This window comes from Numida meleagris, chromosome 18 (genome assembly GCF_002078875.1).
Source record: "Numida meleagris isolate 19003 breed g44 Domestic line chromosome 18, NumMel1.0, whole genome shotgun sequence".
NCBI classification, from domain to species: Eukaryota; Metazoa; Chordata; class Aves; order Galliformes; family Numididae; genus Numida; species Numida meleagris.
Window position 1 is genome coordinate 6,623,025 of NC_034426.1, and position 19,187 is coordinate 6,642,211.

The following is a 19,187-nucleotide window of genomic DNA, read 5'->3' on the forward strand; positions in this document are numbered from 1 at the left end:
GGAATTCAGAAACAGCCGCACAGAGGGAACCATCAGCAGGAATTCACACTGAAGGAGCTTGAATGGGTTAAACAAACCACTTCAGCCAGAGTCACCGATTCCAAAGAACCAATGCACCTCGATGGCTTTCCACTCACATTTGGTGCGTGAGGAACGGAGCTGGTCCTTGCTGGGTGTTAGACTCTGCAAATCAACTTTAAAAAGCAAAGTACGCGTCGTATTTATATCTGGCTACTTCTATATGCGGCTACCTCTCACATAAATGCCAAACGTACGCTTGGAGATCCATAGGAAGTCAAGGACGGGGGTCCAGAAGATAGCTGGTTTAGAACTAGCCCACTGAAAAATTCCTCAAAATCAGCTTTTTACTGGAGAACCTTCTTGTAAGCATAGCAGCAAGTGTCACTGTTTCATTAGCAAAGCTGAGGCTGGAAATAGTCAAGGAAAGGGGCTTGGTTTTGAAATTTTAATAACGTGAATTGGAGCATGAACTCCGAACGCTAACCATTATTATCTTCCTGCAAACTAGGAGCACTTAAGATACTGGCATTACTTGGTGATCTAAAACATTCCTTCGAGGAAGACGTCAGATACACATACTAAGGTAAATTATTTCCACTGTCCTAGACAGAGCGGCCTCAAAAATGAGGAGTTAAAATCTGCATTTTCAGGAGAAAACCTCTGTATTTTACATTTAATCTGATTACAAAACGGTTGCTGAAAACCCTCTGCTCTTTTTGCCATTTGGTTAATAACATAATTTATTTAACATGCATAATCGATAGGTCAAGGGCAGGTTAAACACAAACCTTAAAACAGCTGAAGCCTCAGTCAGCGACGTACCTGCACATTCATCTGTTGATTGAAACTTTTACTATCCAGAGAAGGGGACGGGCTTTAGTTCAGGATAAGATTCAAAAGGACAAAACCCCCAACAGCACCGACATCACACGGCTCTTTAGCAGCAGCTGCCTGACCCAGCAACATGTTTATTCCAGGAAATTGTGTCATTCTGCCACTTAAGCTGCCTGCAGAAGAGTTGCCCATCTCACATCCAACCTTCTAATCTCACCAGGGTCACGCGAGGCGATCCCGTCAGCTCGGGGTGATTGGCAGCCGCAGGAGCACAGCGAATTTCTGTCTAGTCAGGTCACCGGGCTGGGCCACCTGCTGCAAAGCCCAGCCTGCAGACACTGCTGAGCAGGCAGCCATGGAATCACAGCCCGGCTACTGCTTTGCTGCTGAATAGCAGTGAGAAGCTTTACTCAGAGCCTCCTTTCAGTGAGCTATTTAAGGAATTATCTGTAATGAAACCAGTGCAAAAACATTGACTTCTTTGCTCCATAAACTCTCAACTTGCAAAACAACAACCTTGCTAACCACCTGTGGACAGCTGTTTTTCCCCTATTTCAACAAAACTCAGAATACAACTCCCCAGTAGCCAAAAACGTACAGTCAGCTTTGCTTTTACAGCCATGCTTTATTTTAATACTATGTTAAAAATCTGCTCTTGGTTTTATAATTCACGTTTGGTTTAAGGCACACCGTCTCCTTCCCCCTGTGAGCATTCTGGGACAGTTTAGGCAGACCTTTCTAAGCCTATTCAAGGACAAATGTCTAACAGAATTCAATAAGCTTTACATCTCTTAACTTCATATGCCTTAATCTAGCAGTCGGCTTCTGTAAGTAAAAGCCTGCCCTGAAATTTGAGTCAAGTTGTACTCACTGAAGTTCTTTTACAGATTTCAACATCGTTATCATGATTAATATATTCTCCACTGCAACATTCTATTTGCTTGCCTTCTACTTTACAAAAATATATGAACTCCCAAGAGTTTAAGCTGAAGCACCTGTTATTGGTATAAGCATATCTCGGAGCACATCATAAATCTTCACATCTTGTGTTTGCCAATCAGCAAGGAAGTTTCAGGTTGCCACTGAGAGATAGGAGAAAGATCAGCTTCAAACAAAGCTGGGGTGAGGGAGGGACAGGGGGAATTAATTACATTCTGCAGCCGTAAGGTAAGAGTTCTGGCAAGCAAGGCACTTCAACACTCTCAAGTCCTCTTTAACTAGTTTACATAGATGTCACTAATTAATCATCAATAAAATTAAGAAGAAGAAATATGATTCCTTTCTTCAGTATTACTAAACACTAACTATAACATTCCTGAGTTTAAGCTTCAAGAAACAGGAAAATGTTCACATTTGGCACGTTTAGAGTATTTCCTTGTCTTTGCAAGTATACTATAGCAGTCTTCAGATCTGCAAAGTCTGACACTCATCCCTATCCTTACCGCAGAGCATGCCTTAAGACTGTGCAGCAGTTGTCCACTGATCTGCTGTCATATTTATTGTGGAGCAACAACTAGCAACTAAGATCCACAACCATTAACATTCCAAGAGCGAGTAATCTGAGTCCAAAAACCAACTTCAGCAGATCCAGTGCTCCAACTCACAAACATACTGCGATTTGCATAGAAATGGCATTTACCGGAGAAGTCACAAAGCCAGGCAGAGCATCTTCATTTTCCTTTTAGCTGAGGTCACAGATCTATGCACTACTGTACAAGACTCATTCAAATCTTCCTAGGTTACATGCATTACTCAAGGAAAAGAGTGATTTGTAGATGGAGAAATTCGTTGAAATTTTGAGTTCTACCGGTTTTGATATTCTAAAATGCAACAATGCTGAAAGAAATTCAAACGTACAGTTACGATCTTCTGAATACTTCAAAACTTAAAGCTACATCGTGATACAGATGGAGCCAGTTCTGTCTCCTCACCTCTTAGAACAGCTGCAAGAGAACACCGTATGGCAGAGATCTCGCTCAACATATGAGTACTTACTATCACATGCCAAACTCATCTTATACTAAACTCTAAAACTAAACCACTTAAAACAGCAGCACTATCTGTATTTAGCTCTCACAGCAAATTTTGGATCTCATTTATTTTCATCTTCTTTGTATTTGCCATACAATCATAATTGAATTTTTTTTGCCATCACTAGTCACACAGCAATACGTTTTTCTTATTATTAGACCAAAGAAGTCTAGTATACGTTCTGGTAAAATACAGGGCACATTTAAATTACTTTCAGCCACTACTTTCAGAGCTTCTACCCGGGCTAATTGCCAAGTCCTTTGCATAATGAAATTATTTTCTCCCATCAATCCATAATTTGCGGGGGGTAGAGAGAAAGAAGTCCTTGTTGGCACAGTCTCTTCTCTTAGAATACCAAACAATAAGTTAAAAGGCTTAAGTGCAACAGCACCATGAAAGCACAAAGTACTGTTTTTAGCCAACAGGATCAATTTGTCAGCTGAAGTTGCATTACAATTACTGGGACTCGCACAAAACTTATTATTAGATAAGAGGATATATACATATATGACCTTCTTTCGTAACCTCATTACTCTTTTATTCTATTTTCAGAATGCTGTTAGTTGCAAAGGGAAATCAAAACAGGATGAAAAGGAACATGTACAGTGAATATACAGCACTGCTCCCATTTTCTGCAGAAGTCTGAGCAGTTTTCTTTTCCAAATATCCACATTAAACCCAGTAGCCTAGCAAAAGTATATAATATGCTGCTCTTTCCCCTTGGAAGCCCTTCCAAAGGCTTCCAAGTGAATTATTCCCGAATCAGTAGAATTTTTCACTTGCATGCATTAAATTTGTCTCTTTCTTCTTGATACTAAGTTCCAGCTTGACTTTGAGCCTGACCACCAAGTAACTATCACCATTAATTTTTGCTTTTTGACAAACACTGACATTATGAAGTGATTATATATTTTCCACTGCAAGTCACATGTGAAACCTTATTTCTGTTGGCTCCACCATGGAATTTAATAATTATGGATTTGACCTCCATGTCTATGGCAGGGTCCTCAAATAAAATGACTTGTCAAAAAAAAAAAAAGAGTCACAAATGTGCAGAGGAAGAAGATATTGCATAGAATTAAGAACTAGCCAAAAAACCTTTGACGACAGGATTCCTTAATTTTAAAAGGGAGGTAAGAATGAACTAATGGAAAAAGAACTTTTTCTCTTTTCACCTCATGCCTTCTATATAGGATACCAATACAGCTATAAAGATGAAACAATATAACAATATCCAAGTGAAATATCAATTTTAGATACCTGGTTTCTTCCTCTGCGTTTACCATAATTCCTTCGCACAAGGGCTTTATAATTCTCATTTTTCTTAGTCAAATAATAATATAGTACACAGTCGGGAACATTCTAAAGTGGAAAAAGAGAAAAAAATGTTTTTATACCTACAAGAAAACCCCCACATTGTTATTACATGATTTCCTTCAACACTTAAAAATACTCATCCCCTAGACTACAAACAATTAGATTTGATAGTTTCATCAGTAGGAAAGTAAAGTCATACACAAATGTAGCAATACAACCATGCATAACAAAGTGTTAAATACAAGTCTCATACATTTACAATATCCCCCAGCTACCTCAGTCTGCACAATTTAATCTACATAGTCAGTTTGCAAATTTGTGAAAGCTTCTATTTATAATAATAGTCCGAAGTAGTCAAGATTCTTATGCCTTAACAAATGATAATTCTCCATTACTTCTTACATGAGCTCTGCAAATTCAGTTCTAAAGACTAATTCAGCCAGCAGTAGGATCCCACTGACTTGAACTGTGGTGGCAAGGTTTCTTAGAGTTAGCACAGTGGCACAGCAGATCAAATTATACCCTTACATAAAGATTTATATCACTAAAGCAGCTTCTCTGCTTCAAAAGTAAAGTAAATCAAAACTAATTAAAGTGTCATTTTCTTTTACCGCTACCAGTAGTGTTATTTCACTGACTTTAGTTAGATGCTTGCATGTGCTAATGGTGTTACTGATCGAGTACTACAAAATCCTGCCAAAGCAGCAGCTTTTTTCAGAACTGCAATTTTTTCCAAGACAATAAAACGACACTGGGATAAACGACTTACATTTGGAAAGTTAGGGATCCCACCCTATGCTCTACATGTATTCAAAAAGGTCTTACCTTTCGTTCCAGGTAGGAAGCAATTAGACCAAAGTTCTTGGGATGTTGGACAAACCTTTTACAAATCAGAAATTATTTAAGTTTAACAACGTAATACGTATCAAACAAACAAAGCAGTCTTCTAAACAATCTGTGCCATCAGCAAACTCTTGATTTCTACAACTGAAATTAGTCTAAAAAAGTCTAGTTTTTCAAATCGTTCAATCTTAGAACATAGCACTTAAAACTAGCTAATAACCAACATAATCAGATCATATACATACTCTTCTAATTTTCGTCTTATAAAAATACTGAAGTGTTTTAAGAATAATTTCTTATGTACAGACTAACTGGATGCAGCTGAAAGATATACAGAGCGGTCTAAAACTTCTTGCAGTCTTTCATTTATCCAACTAAGAAAGTTAGCAAATAGTACTGCACAAAAACTTCAGCTTTTCCAATTTAACTGATGTTTACTGTGGAGTTAGGTGTTTAGCTGTCATCAGCAATGCAATGAAAATAAGAGATAAGAAAGCCCATTACTTTTCCTTAAAAATCTCTTTCTCATGGTCGGTCCAGACATTCATGAATTGTCTGTCTTTATAAACTTTCATGGGATCCTCCATCAGACCATTCATATTAATAAACTTCACTCGTCTCTGTTCCGCATCAAACATCATGGGAGGAATGACTGAGAGCTGACGCATTTGTTTTTCGTTATTCTACAGGTAAAGAATAGAAGAAAAAGTAAAAAATGCAAAAAAAAAGCTGCCACTAATGTTTACATTTCTCGATTTACACAAGTTTTAAATGCTCCACCACAGTATACATTCACAGGTAGCTGGAAACATCTTTCTGCTGCCTTCTTAACTCTTCTAGAACTTGTCACCGTCCCAGTGCACATTTACACAGTCAGCTAAAGGAAAAGGAGACAGTGTCCCATTAAAAAAAAACTGAAATGGTGCAGGGCTTTAGAACGGAAGAGTTTTCACATGTCTCTTACAGCTGTGAAAAAAAGTAGATTGTAGCCCACCTGAAATGAACAGACAAATGAGAAAAATCTAGGATGGGTACAATTAGGAAACATAATCCTTAAAAGAAAAGTATTTCTCAGATCTGTTTAAAGCCAAAGTTCACATAGACTCTCTCCCAAACCAGCCCAAACACATTTCTCTTCCTATAAGAATAACAAAACAAAAAAATCCTCTGAAAGAGACCTTTCATTTGCATAGTCATATAGCAGAGCATAGACAATAGCCTCACCTCCTGCTCAGAAAGCCCATCAATGATTTCAGAAATCTCATGTTCACTTCTAGCAATAGTTGCTGAAAGTCCAGCCCCTCTTTGACCAACTCTAGAATTAGGAGTAAAGAGAAGCAGAAATTTGTGCTCAATGCCATGAAAATCAGTGAACGATGCACTTAATTACAGAATGAAAGAATGTTTTACTTTGCTCAGTAAGGTACACTAATATGAATTAACATATAAATTAATCATTAATCCAAAACAATTTCATTAGAACGTCGTTTTTAGAATTACTTATAAGAGATAATTCATAAGAATGTTCCAAATCCACAGTTATACCTCTGGAATCGTTCTTGCTGTTCTCTTTGCTTCCGGATTTCTGGAAATTGCTTTTCATAGTACTCTCTTGTTTTGCTCTCCTTAGCTTTCCTGCGTGGATTATTTTCTATCCTGTCAACTTTTTTCTCCCATGCTTCCATCAGTTGATCGTAACGTTGGCAGATTTTCTGTTCCTGTTCAATTCCAAAAGTAAAGGTTGAAAGGTTAAACAGAAATACACCAAGTGATCAGTACCCTAACCTGGGTAGGCTCTAGGAATGAAGAGAAATTCTTCCTGCAGCACTGGCTTTCTGTTTTGAAAATGACATATAACCAGTTTTCAGCAGAATGGACTTAAGAACTTAGATTGGATTAAGACACACTATTTCTCTACTTTACACATCATGATGATATTTAGTAACTGCAGTCCTATCTAGAAATCTCACATCTCCAGGAACCATGCTCTTAGTTAATGGAATGGACTTAGGTTGTTTTATTAGTTTTTTTTTTTTTTTTAAGAAAATACTTGATTACATTTTTATAGTGTAATCTTCAAATTTGATATTTAAACTTCTGCTAATCTTAGTAATAGAAATACCCTTTCGGATATCACCCAAAACAACTTGGCATGCCACTAGTTATGACAGTATGCAAGGTTAATGCTGGTGTCTAACACGGAAACATTTGATTAAAAATTCTGTCAGACTTTAGAATCGGATCTGCTCCGTTTTCTTTCAGATACTATAGCTACTATACAAAAAAGTTCAGAGAGAGGCCAGGCATGACAGTTAAGGATTCTTCACTGGCTTTCTTCCACACATACTCTAAGAAAAGAGCAGAAAAGAAAGGAAAAGAGGGGGGAAAATGAAACAAGTCAAAAAAAATCCACAATGTTTTCCTTATTGCATTTTAGAATGGTTTTCAGTTAAATAATTAGCAAATCACAGCTATAAACCAGCAGTTTCTTTTCAAATAACTTGACAGAAATTTAGTTTAAGGACCTTATTTTTCTCATCAACTGAATTTACAAGACACATTGGATAAAATATGCCAAGGACTCAGACAGAAAACTGACAACATCTTTTTATAAGAACGTGCTAGTATTACCCGTTGCTTTCTTGCATGATTTCTTCTTTTAAAAAATAGTATTAGCTTTTTCCTCATCACCTGGTTTCTGGAAAACAAAATTTGAGATGCAAACCACATACAATTCGAGAACTTCAAAGTTACCCAACAAATTCCATGTGGATTATAGATGCCAGATTGCTGTTATGAAAAATATTTTCAGAGGTAGAAAAGCTGGGGAAATTCCTGACGAAATGATCACTTAACTTATGCTGTATTTTATCTGAGAGAAAATAATCTTGAAGGTGGCCCAAGAGAGACATAGTTTCAATCTAGGCGCTCTCCTAGAGATGCCAAAATGAGTAAGTTTGGAAAAGGTTTTGTGCCTTGGAAAAATGAAAAAAGTCTATTTGCAATTCAATCCTAAAATCCTTTACAATTTTGTAGATGACAACTAGCTTAACTCAAGTACGTAAATTTTGTTTGCCCCATCTAACAAATAAACATAGCAAGCTGCAACTCTGCTCTCACAGCCCTTGACATGAAACAAGTACATGATGACATCAATGAATAAACAACAAAAAATCAGGACTTCTACCACTTAGTGACAGCAGAAACTTTTGAAACATCTCTTTGAAATAAGCCCCTTCTGGAAAAGTTGACAAGGCACATCTAGGTCAAACGTGATATTTCAGGCTTTGAAAAACACCAGTGTTACCAACTTAAAGAAAAAAAAAGTTTTATGACTTATTTTTGTCTTAAGTTACAATGCAAAGTTACTATTTGCCATCACCTGGGGTAAATACAACTCACTCCTTGCAGCACTGTTCTACAACATAGAAGTCTGAAGACTACATGGGCTGGAAGGTTGTAAATGTTGTTAAAGTACACATGCCGTATTTGGAAATTGCAGCAACTAAAATTTTGAATTTTTAAGTTGAGATCATTTAAAAGGCACAACAAGAAGATATTAAAGCACTCACGTTTTGATGTTTTCATGGTAGACCTTTGTGTCTGATGGTTGGTTGTAAAGTGGCTGCAATTTCGGATTAGAAAGATAAACTTAGTACTTTCCAGTGCATGTAATTTTGAAGTATATGTAACATATTTAACTGTATTAAAAAATTGTGCTCACAATGTATTCAATCTGAGGTGCAGCAATTTGAAGTGACAAGTTTAAGATATTCAACACTTAAGGCACAGACTTTCTTACTTTAAATTATATAAGTAAATAGTTAAAATGATCTAACAGTATTTCAGTGCTGTTGTATTTCAACCCTGCCCTCTCAAATAGATTCAAATCTATTTTAAAAATTATACTTACACAGCCAGTTCACTCAAGCCCTAATTCATGAGTGTATTTAAACACACACTAACGTATTCTTGTTAAAATAAAGAGCCCTGAAGATTAATTGCTTTCTACAGAATTAAAGATGAACATAAGACTGAACACAACTTTTACTTGAAATATGCTTTTAAATGCATTGTTTGCAATTTCAGGAAGACAGCAGAACAATATATATTTAATCTACACTCTCACGTATAGCTATGCTACCCAATTCCAGTATTTAATACCTGAGATATTCAAACAAATTTTTGACCAAGAAATGGACAGGCACAGGATTTCCAAACTTATATAAAATATCAGGCACCAAGTGAAAAGGAAAAGAAGTCCCTCCCCAAACCAAAAGATTAAGTCACCCTATAATGTTCTTTTATACATGAACACAGAACAACATGTTTACCACAGCAGAATTACAGATGTGAAAGCTACACTGGCAACACAGTAAATAGAACAAAAACAGACAACTTACCAGTTCAACTTTGGGACCAAGACCTTCAAAAATCTTGTGAGCTTCTTCTGCTTTTTTCTGTAAAGCAGATTTATTTATTTTTTTAATATGGTCTCATTAAGTCCTCTGTAGTTCAGGTGTGAAAAGTGTATTTGAACTCTTTCAGCCAGTCCAGCTGCTAAGACCCATCCGAGCATATTACATCCCTCTTCACCTATTTTTGCAATGTTGCTTCAGTGAATCAAGAAGCCTTTATCTGAATTGTGCAGTTACTGCTACGCTCTTTCAACTTGAAAGTATGGAAAGGTGTTCAGAAAAACAGAGAATACTTCTGCATTAACAACTAAAATTCTTCAGCTGCCAAGTCTGCAATTGTTAATCAACACATGCATACAAAGTACTACGCCAAAGATCTCCTTTCCCTACGCTAAGCAAGGAGCCCAAAGTAACTCCAGTCCTAAAGGAGGCAGCACTGGATAACGCAGTTGGCTTTCAAAAATTCATTTCAAGCCAGTACAATTTCCCAAAGCCCTTTGTCAGAAGACAAGGCTATCTGAAAAGATCCAGCAGACTTGTTCACATTTGCTTCTTTCCCACTAATAGTATGCACTGGCCCTAAAAGCAGATGCCTGCAAAGAAAAATACAGGATAAACTAATCCACTAAGTAGTTATTAGAAAGAGTTCTGCTAAGTTCTAACTTCACATATAATTTAAGTCTTGAGATGTTCTTTGGAACTCACAGCTGTACACAATAATTGTATATCAAGGCAGTATTACAGCATAACCCTGCTAGAATGGTTTGTTTGGTTTGAAAAACATTTAAAACTGAACTCTAGTCCTATTACTTCAACCAAATTTTAGCCAACTGTAGTTGAATATTAGAAGTAATTATCCCATACTGCATGGTTTTTAGATGAAAGCTGCCAAGGGGACTGCTCTCCTAGTACAACTGTAGAAGATAACAAAGAAGAACTGCGTACACAAATGGCTTAATGCTTCTTTAATGACCATTTAAAATAATATAGTGGGTACTGACACATTATATTTGTATTAAGTCTCAGTGACATTGTCATTCTACAGTACAAGTAATTCCTGATAACAAGAGCTCAAACCAAGTGCTAAATGGACTCACAAATGCATCAAGCTTGGTGCTTTCCCTGCTACAAGTGTTACTATATGGGGAGCTGCAAGGACAGAAGCAGCTAACACAAGACCACACTGACACCTTACTCCACCTCACTCAACATAGAAATGGATTTCCTCCCACCTAGTGAGGCAAACACAACCTGGGAAAGCAACAGTAACTTCAAAATTCTCTTAAGCCACCAGCAACCAGGGCTAGCAAAGGAAAAAAGATGCACAGCAGCTCACCAAGACTTCTTCAAACATGACCCAGTTTTGCCAACTACCCACAATGAAACTCACCTTAAGGAAGTCTTGTAAGGTGATTATATGATTTTAATGCTTTTTAATTACATTAACGTGAAAGAGACTTAAAACAGCAAAACCGTTTCATAACCAGTAGTGAAGTGATTGCTGTACATTGGTTATATCAGCCTGTGTAACATAATAACTGACCTCCTGTATTAAGTAAACACAACAAATTTCAGAGACAAGCTAGGGGAAAGAGAGAACGGGAGCACCCAGGGCACAATACTGCTATATATAATCCAGTATCGTGCTGCAGTTCTTGTTTGTTTGCTTTTCCACCATCTCAAATTTTCAAAAATACTCTGCTGGGAGAGAAGTTAGCTATTCCTCTGAATTACAAAATAAAATTGGGAAATTAAACAAACATCCATCAGTCTCACAAGCGTTCATAATACTTGGCACTTTCAAAAACAACAGATATCCAACTCGCCACTCTCAATCTACTAGGAGAAAAAGGGCAGGAAGCAGGAAGCCCTTTGCTACTACTGCTGATACTACTGAGCTCCTGTACTTTACTCATCCATTAGGCAAAGCAAGCTCACAATTCACCAGGCTACTTCTTCATATTTGTTCATTTATCCAAATTTTAACTATAAGAAAACAGAGTTTAAAAAGAAAGCACAGAATCTTACAACATACGCAGTTGTTTTTTCTTCCTTCAGCTAATTTAAATGATGGGTCTTCAGCCAAACTGGTTAGTATTTAGTGAGAAAAGAATTCAAAACAAATTCCTGAAGCATTTATATATACATATACATATGTGTGTGTGTGTGTGTGTGTACATACATACATATATACACGTGGGCACACATACACACTCACAAATAAAAATATACATGGATGTACACATACATGCATCAACACAGAGGTCTAGGTATGACAGCCATAGATTTTCTGTAGACTGCTTATAAGATAGAACAAGGATCTCATGATCAAGAACAAAGATTTTGTGCAAGAGTTTTTCATGTAAAGAAGTAAATGAATATAAAAGGAGGATGAGGACAAAATCGATAAAATAGAAATAGTAAAAACTGCCCCACAGGAGTGAACTGATGACTTTCAGTGCACTTCTGAGGACTCACAACTACATTCAGTCAAGTGAAAAACATGCTTACCCGATTTTCATCGTAAATAATTTGGACAATACTGCGGTGCTTCTGTTCCACTGGAGGAGGGGAGACAGGCCTCTCTGGCTCTGGTGGTTTAGCAGCTTCTTCTTCGAGTTGTTGCTAAGAAACGAAAGAAAGAAAATCAGCCATCCGCACCATGTTACCCTTACAGTAATTAGTCACCAGAGATAAAATATGCATCTGATCAACAGTTTGCACTGTCTGTTATTCCTCTTTTTAACTGACTAGGAATGAAATGGTTTTAATGCCCATAGGGATGGTAACAAGACTACTCTGAGCTATCAGTAAACCGGATTCACTGTTTACAAGATTCACCTGCATTGAATCAGACTTGTTTCAGCTTGACACTTAAAGCCACTGTGGCATTGTATTTTATCAATATTTAACTTTAAACAAGAACACTAACTTCAGAACAGCTACACCAAACCTGTCTTCCCACAGAAGACATTATCCCCATAGATATCTACAAGATAGAAAAAGTGTCATTATTACTACTTTCTTTTTAAAAAAAAGGTGCATTCTAAAAATACTTCACAACAGACAGAAATCACTCCACATGTACTCAAGTTCCAAGACTGTTACAATCTTAATCAAGAAAAACTTGTAATAGGTTTCTTAGCAATGATACTGCTGCGATTGGCTTTCACATCAAATCAATCTGATTCAGTAACATTTTCATTTTTGAACTGGAAATATAATTCATTCATGCCTCCACAAACATACAGTAAAGCACTTCTGATGCTTTATTTTGGAGTCATTTGGTCTTACAGTACTGGCTAGAATGTGCTACGCTGCTGCATAAGAACTCAAGATCTAAGATTTATGCAGAATGTCACAGTAAGCAGGCTTAGTTATTGAAGACAACATTTTTCATGTCAAATGAAAGTACGAAAATGCCCCAATGAACTTTCATAAATTATATGCATAATCAAAAGTGGACTCATAGAACCATTAAGGTTGGAAAAGATCACTAAGATCTTCTCAACCAACCATCAAACCACCTCCACCATGCCCGTAAGTATTTGCTGACTTTGTGGAAAAGTGAACAAGTAAACAAGTATACAATAACAAGTCAAGCATCATTAACACACACACACACAGGTAGTTAGTAAAATCATTTTCTGTTTTTTCTACTGAAGATCATTTTACAGGTCATTAACATACAGAAGTAATTAAATGCTTCAGGTTCACAAAAGGGTACTGCTCTGGACAGTTGTATATTTGTTATCCTGGACCTGCAAGTTACTAAATTCTAAAGCATACCTGTCGTTTCCTACAGAGTCCCCACTAACAAGCAAAGCTGGCACTATTTTTATCTGGATCTTCAGAAGTCAGAAAAGAAGAAGGGCACAAGGACTTGGTTTTCGCCTAGATTGCAGGGTGGCTACAGTTAGCCACAACAGATATTGGGAAGGCAACAAATGCTGCCAACAAGCATTACCTTGGCATCAGCTGGCTGATGTTCTCTGTTGTGAAGCATAGCCACGACTGTACTAAAAAAAGAGGTATTCCTGCATCCATTTCTCTGCTCTGTTAACTTATACCCCTCCTACTACGCATTCCCCTAAGGCTGAGCAGATGTTAGGGTCTCTTGCCCCTGTGAAAGCAGATGATCAAGAGACTCTTGTACAAAATCTGTTTTTGGGGATGGGTGCAAGAGATTCTCCAACTTGCACAGACTATGAAAAAAGAAAGATGATAGCCATCCCCTTAACCAGTAGTCATTCTTTAAAGCTGAAATCACAGTCACAGTGGCCTTGTTTCACTAGTCATCTAACAAGAGTTTAAAATACAGTCATCTGCTTTTGGTATTCCTACATGGCTTTCTCTTTATTTCAACAATGTTTAAAACTACGTTACATCTTATCTATTTAAATGTTTCAGGAAAATTCTACACAAAACCTTCCCTTTTTAACCTGTTCATTTGGTTCACACAACAAAACAAAAAAAAATTCACCACTAACACAACAGAAGAAGTTTTTCCACACCCTTTTCACTAGCAGATAACAACAGTAGTGTCTGCTATGCTTACTTGCTTTTTCTTCAGTTTAAGGATTTGCTGTTCAACCTTCGCAATTTCACGATCCACGCGGTCCATGCTCTGTATCAATTCTTCCTTTGACAGCTTTGAAGGTGAAGCATTCTGGTCCTCCCCGCACGGTTGACTGGAAATTGGAGAAGATGGTCCCTCATGCTTTCCTCCAAAACCTGGGTCCTTTCATTGGGACAGGAGGTGGGGCAGAATTGAGCAAAATCAGTCATATTAATAACATGCAAATGAGCGTTCAGTAACCAAACTAGCATGCATGAATTAAACAAGAATTTCCAGTTATTTATAGCTTAGGTAGCTCTTCAGAGATAAAGTTTAAGATTTCAGATTATTGGCACTCTAATTATCTTAGAATTAACTGACAGCCCACTTATGTTACTATAATTTCAAAATCCATCTTTAAATATTGAAGCATGATGTTGATTATTTTTATCACGAAATGAAAATAAGATCAGAACATTTCCCTTTTAAAAAAATATATCTTCCTAAATATAAATAGTAACTTCTATTTTTAAGGGTAGGGTTACTTGAGAGACAGCCCTCAATACTCTGCACATATACCGATGAAAATGTTCTTGAACATAACTGTGTTCAGGTAGGGGTACACCCAGAGTTATATGTGCTCTCTTGGGGAGATTCATTTGGCTTTGCCTTTTCATCACTTTTTTTCCCCATATGTTTCCAAACAACATTTGAACGTGGAACACACTGAAGTAAGTCAGCACTTTTGCACCTTGATTGTGTTCATATCCTCAGAAATCATGCTCTGCAACTGCTTAGCTGGCAAATGCTAGCTCAGTAAATGCATCCCTCACTCAAGCCAATCTAACCAAAAGACTGTGTCCGAATGCCGTTTCTCAAGATAACACTGGGACATATTTCTAAACTGAGACAGTAGATTTCTACATGTAGTACCTGGATAAAAAATCAGTAACCTACAAGCATGTTAACACTGCATGCCTTCATTTGGTTTCTCCAGCCCCCTTTGATCTTATCTTTGCTATGCAGCCCAGCAAGTTACTATAAAATAACATGCTATCATAATTTTACTTTACTTCCCAGATAGCTTTGCTTTACTTGATAAAAGGAATGGTAAAGACAATGCAAGACAAGTATTCTACTTTAAAATTTGTATCCATGTGCTAAATGTTTTCTTTAATGATGGGAGTTTAGAGACTTGAGCTCACCATGACACATAATTTACACCTTCAGTATTATGAGAGAAAATGCCTTTACCTTCTTAATATCCGCAGATCTCAACCCTTCCTGCAGAGGATGTACTAAAGGCAGGACAGTAGCAGCACTGACACGCTGAAAATGGGAATCAGAAACTTGTTCAAGACGTGGTCGCTTCGATTCCAGTGAATCATGATCTGTCTGAGATGGACCTGGATGAAACTGCTGTTCATATCCAGTTCTCCTTTCCTGAGGCCTAGTATACAGAAGGGATAATAAACTATTACAATATGCATTTTCATGCATGAAATGTGTTTTTTGTTCCTCAACCCTTACCAAATATACAGAAAATGCAATTTAGCAGAACTCTTTCTGAACAGTAAGGCAGATAAACCTTTTTAAGTACAATCTTCAAAAATATAACTGTTGAAATCCATTGAAAAAGAGCTGAATCTTAAAAGATGCTGTTTAAATGCATTCCTATCATTGCAAACACTTAACGAAACCGCTGCTACAATGATATTGTTCAAATCATAGCTTTGATTCCAATTATAAACATAAAAAATCCATGACATAAATATAGTACTACATTCTACAGAGCACAGATGGCTACAACAGCTCCATTATTTCATTTTTGCAATCAAATCATTCTAAACATACACAGAATGCCTGAAATCAACCATGAGTCTATGTGGAATTTGATCTATAGTCAAATGCTATTCCAGTGTGGGTGGAACTAGGGATCTTTAAGATCCCTTCCCATCCAAGCCATTCTATGAATCTATGTTTCTGTGATATAACCAAAATAAACTGCTAAAACTAATACAGCATATGGAATTACTCCTAGCAGATACATGTATTAAAAGACTAAGAAAGAAATTACAACCAATAACATCTGTTTAGGGTTTGTACATCAGCGCACTAATACGCTGAAGAATCGATGTGCACAGATCATATAGTAACTTCTCACTTAAACAGATAATCCTGCTAATTTCATAGAATGGTGTGGGTCACAGAGGATCTCAAGGATCATCAAGCTCCAACCCCTTGCCACAGGCAGGGCCTCCAACCTCCACATCTAATGCTAGGCCAGGCTGCCCATGGCCCCATCCAACCTGGCCTTGAACACCTCCATGGATGGGGCACTCACAACCTCTCTGGGCAGCCTGTTCCAGCACTTCACCACTCTCATAGTAAAGAACTTCTCCCTGATATCCAACAATTTACCACAACCCAGCTCATCACACTCTGATCTGATATCTGCCAAAGACTTTTTTTTAATGTATCAGCTTTACATAATATTAATGGCTGAACATTCACCAACACTGATTGTAAAGTAACCTATTTTACTGAGAGGACATTCCCAATCTGACGCTAAATGACAATACATGATTCACCGTAGCTGTCCACTCTCCCTGTCCTCAATTAACCTACCGGACTGAGATCATTTGCATGCATTTACACAGACACAGGAATGTTACACCAGACCAACAGAAAGGGTATTTAGCACAAATGATAAGAAGCTGTCAAGTGTCTTGCCAAAAGTAGCATACTTTAGTCCCATTTTTGTGCCACAGTTTGGTGTTCTCCAATTCTTGCAGCTCCAATACCCAATTAGCTCCATTGTTTATTTCTTACCCAGGCACACAAATACCATCTGTTGAATATGCAAACCTAAGAATTTATTCCCACCGTAATCTAGGAAATACAACTAGTAATATTCACAATGTTAATGATTCTTGTATTTGTTACCCTGACTTTCTGAGATTAAATTATCCAAAGACGATATTTTGCATACTTTTAGCCTAAAGCTTTAGAAGCTTGCAATATGCAACTGTATCCAAGGAGCTTTCTGTGGGGAGAGTGCAGCAGATTGTTACTTCCTGTCTGTGAAGCAAATGTAATTAAAGCAAAGGGACTAAGGAATTACACAGCAGATGAAAACCAGGCAGACCTACACCACTCAAACACAGGAGACCACAAGTGCTCAGCAACGGAGCAATGGATTAATGAAGTCATGCACTCGGGCAAAAACTGTGAAACTCAAAACCTTTTGATTCAGAAGTTCAAACTCACTTTACAGAAAGCACAGACTCATAAAAAAATCCTCTTCGCATACGTCAAAAAGAGCATCCTAACCTGTCAGAGCCTGGGTGAAATTCTGAAAGCAAAGAAGGCCGGCGCCGAAGCTGCTGCTGCTGTTGCTGCTGCTGCTGCAAGAGCTGGGTTGCCTGACTGACTTCCAGGTGAGACGGACGATAATCGGGAACCGCAAATTCCTAAAGGAAACACAGCTCAGATGTCAATAAATACGAAAGGCACAGGACACAGGATCTGAAGTGTCTGCTGTTATGGAATGATCCTTTCTCCAAACGTTAAAAACAGACCAAGACCAGATCACTACAGCCTTACTCAAGCTCAAAAAGTTAAAAACATAAAGGGCAGTTCTCCACTCTAAATGAACGTGTTTTTCAAAAATAAAGACGGGGCAAACCAAAAAGCTTCAAATTTTCGATTTCCTCTTCTCGACACAAGAGTAGAACAAAACAGACCCAAATTATCTGTAGCAGGAGGAGAATTTCATAAAAATAAGGGTAACCTGAACTGTCCTAGAGGCAACAGGCAGTCCTCCACAGCCTACAATTCCATAGGGAGCCCACAATGACAAACTACATGCTCAGAAGTCATGGGCAAGTCAGAAATCCATTCCCCTAGTTCTGGCTAGCAGAACGCAGCTGGCTGGAAGCACTATCATAGATGCTTCAGAAAAAGCCTGGGGTGTAATACAAATTGGTACATTTCAGATTCACATTCTCCAGCACGAACAGATTTTGTCAAGCACTGCATTATCTAAGAGCAAATCCAGCCCACTGCTCCTTGCATACAGGTTTACTTCTTACCCTCTTGGAACTCTCCTGGGCCTAACAGGAAATTTCCCATACAAATTCAGTGCTCACCAATGCCCCAAGAGCCCATCGTCTCCAGAGATCTGTTACACCCAGCACTCTGCATTCATATTAAATGCACGGGCACTGGAGACAAGTTATTTGCAGATTCTTGGAAAATTACTCCCATCAATGCATATGGACTCAGCAACACTTGCATTGGCCAAATTTAGTACAATGATTAAACATTACCAAATTGAAGCAAAGCTAAACCGAAAGTTTATCAAAACAATCCACAGTGAATTTAATCATTGGTTTCTCCTAGCTTGAAAAGAACAGGAATTTAATATTAATTCTCCATGATAAAGGTATAGAATTACAAAATCCAGATTTCTAAAATAAATAAATAAATACAAGTGGAGAGAGGCAGGGATGACAATTATTTGCCTAAATAACACTACCAGCAGTTCTCCTCAGCAGGGAAAAAACTTCATTTGCCACTTCAATTTCTTTTTTTTACATTTGATTTTTCAACATTAAAAAAAGAAGACAAGGTATTTTAAGACAGGCCAATTGTTTTGTTTTTTTTTTTTAAAGTATTTTGTTGGAAATGCTGTCAAGCCAAAATACTGTCCAGGGTTTTATTTAAGGTAACTTCACAATTTTATGGAGCATTTTTTGATTTTAGTCTAAATAAAAAGAACTGGGAGGGAGGAGAGAGTGAACAGGCCAAAAGTAACCTTTTAAAAGCCAAATTTGAAGTCAAGGATTTCAGTAATTTCATCTACTCTATTGCAGGAAGGCATAAATCAACAGAGAATCATAATACTCCAGAAGGAATCACAGCACCAAATTGCTACAGACTATACTTTCCAGAAGTTACACCATAGTCAGACCCTCATTCAAAGACAAACAGATTTGAACAAGTGGACCCATCAGCCTTGATACAAGAGCCAAGTTTCAAGGGTACAAACAACATTGGTGCACAGATCTCCCCAGTCAGTTTCACCTGGGCTTATTGGTCTGCAACTGCTGTTTTCAGATGTGAAGAACTTGTATGACAGTGGTAAAAAAAAAAGATTCCAT

The 19,187-nt window shown here is 37.5% G+C and overlaps 1 protein-coding gene across 6 annotated transcripts in view; it reads right to left on the reverse strand.

Moving 5' to 3' along the window:
- NCOR1 (nuclear receptor corepressor 1) overlaps nucleotides 1–19,187 on the reverse strand; it is a 60,296-nt gene that overhangs the window by 27,979 nt on the left and 13,130 nt on the right. For all 6 annotated transcript variants that reach the window (XM_021415489.1, XM_021415491.1, XM_021415492.1 and 3 more), the window contains 12 exons: nucleotides 17,356–17,495; nucleotides 15,277–15,472; nucleotides 14,023–14,205; nucleotides 11,976–12,089; nucleotides 9,450–9,506; nucleotides 8,619–8,671; nucleotides 7,678–7,744; nucleotides 6,592–6,764; nucleotides 6,271–6,361; nucleotides 5,551–5,729; nucleotides 5,029–5,083; nucleotides 4,147–4,248 (listed from right to left, as the gene is read on the reverse strand). In XM_021415489.1, the coding sequence (XP_021271164.1) occupies nucleotides 4,147–4,248; nucleotides 5,029–5,083; nucleotides 5,551–5,729; nucleotides 6,271–6,361; nucleotides 6,592–6,764; nucleotides 7,678–7,744; nucleotides 8,619–8,671; nucleotides 9,450–9,506; nucleotides 11,976–12,089; nucleotides 14,023–14,205; nucleotides 15,277–15,472; nucleotides 17,356–17,495 (1,410 nt within the window). The remainder of the gene's footprint in view (nucleotides 1–4,146; nucleotides 4,249–5,028; nucleotides 5,084–5,550; nucleotides 5,730–6,270; nucleotides 6,362–6,591; nucleotides 6,765–7,677; nucleotides 7,745–8,618; nucleotides 8,672–9,449; nucleotides 9,507–11,975; nucleotides 12,090–14,022; nucleotides 14,206–15,276; nucleotides 15,473–17,355; nucleotides 17,496–19,187) is intronic.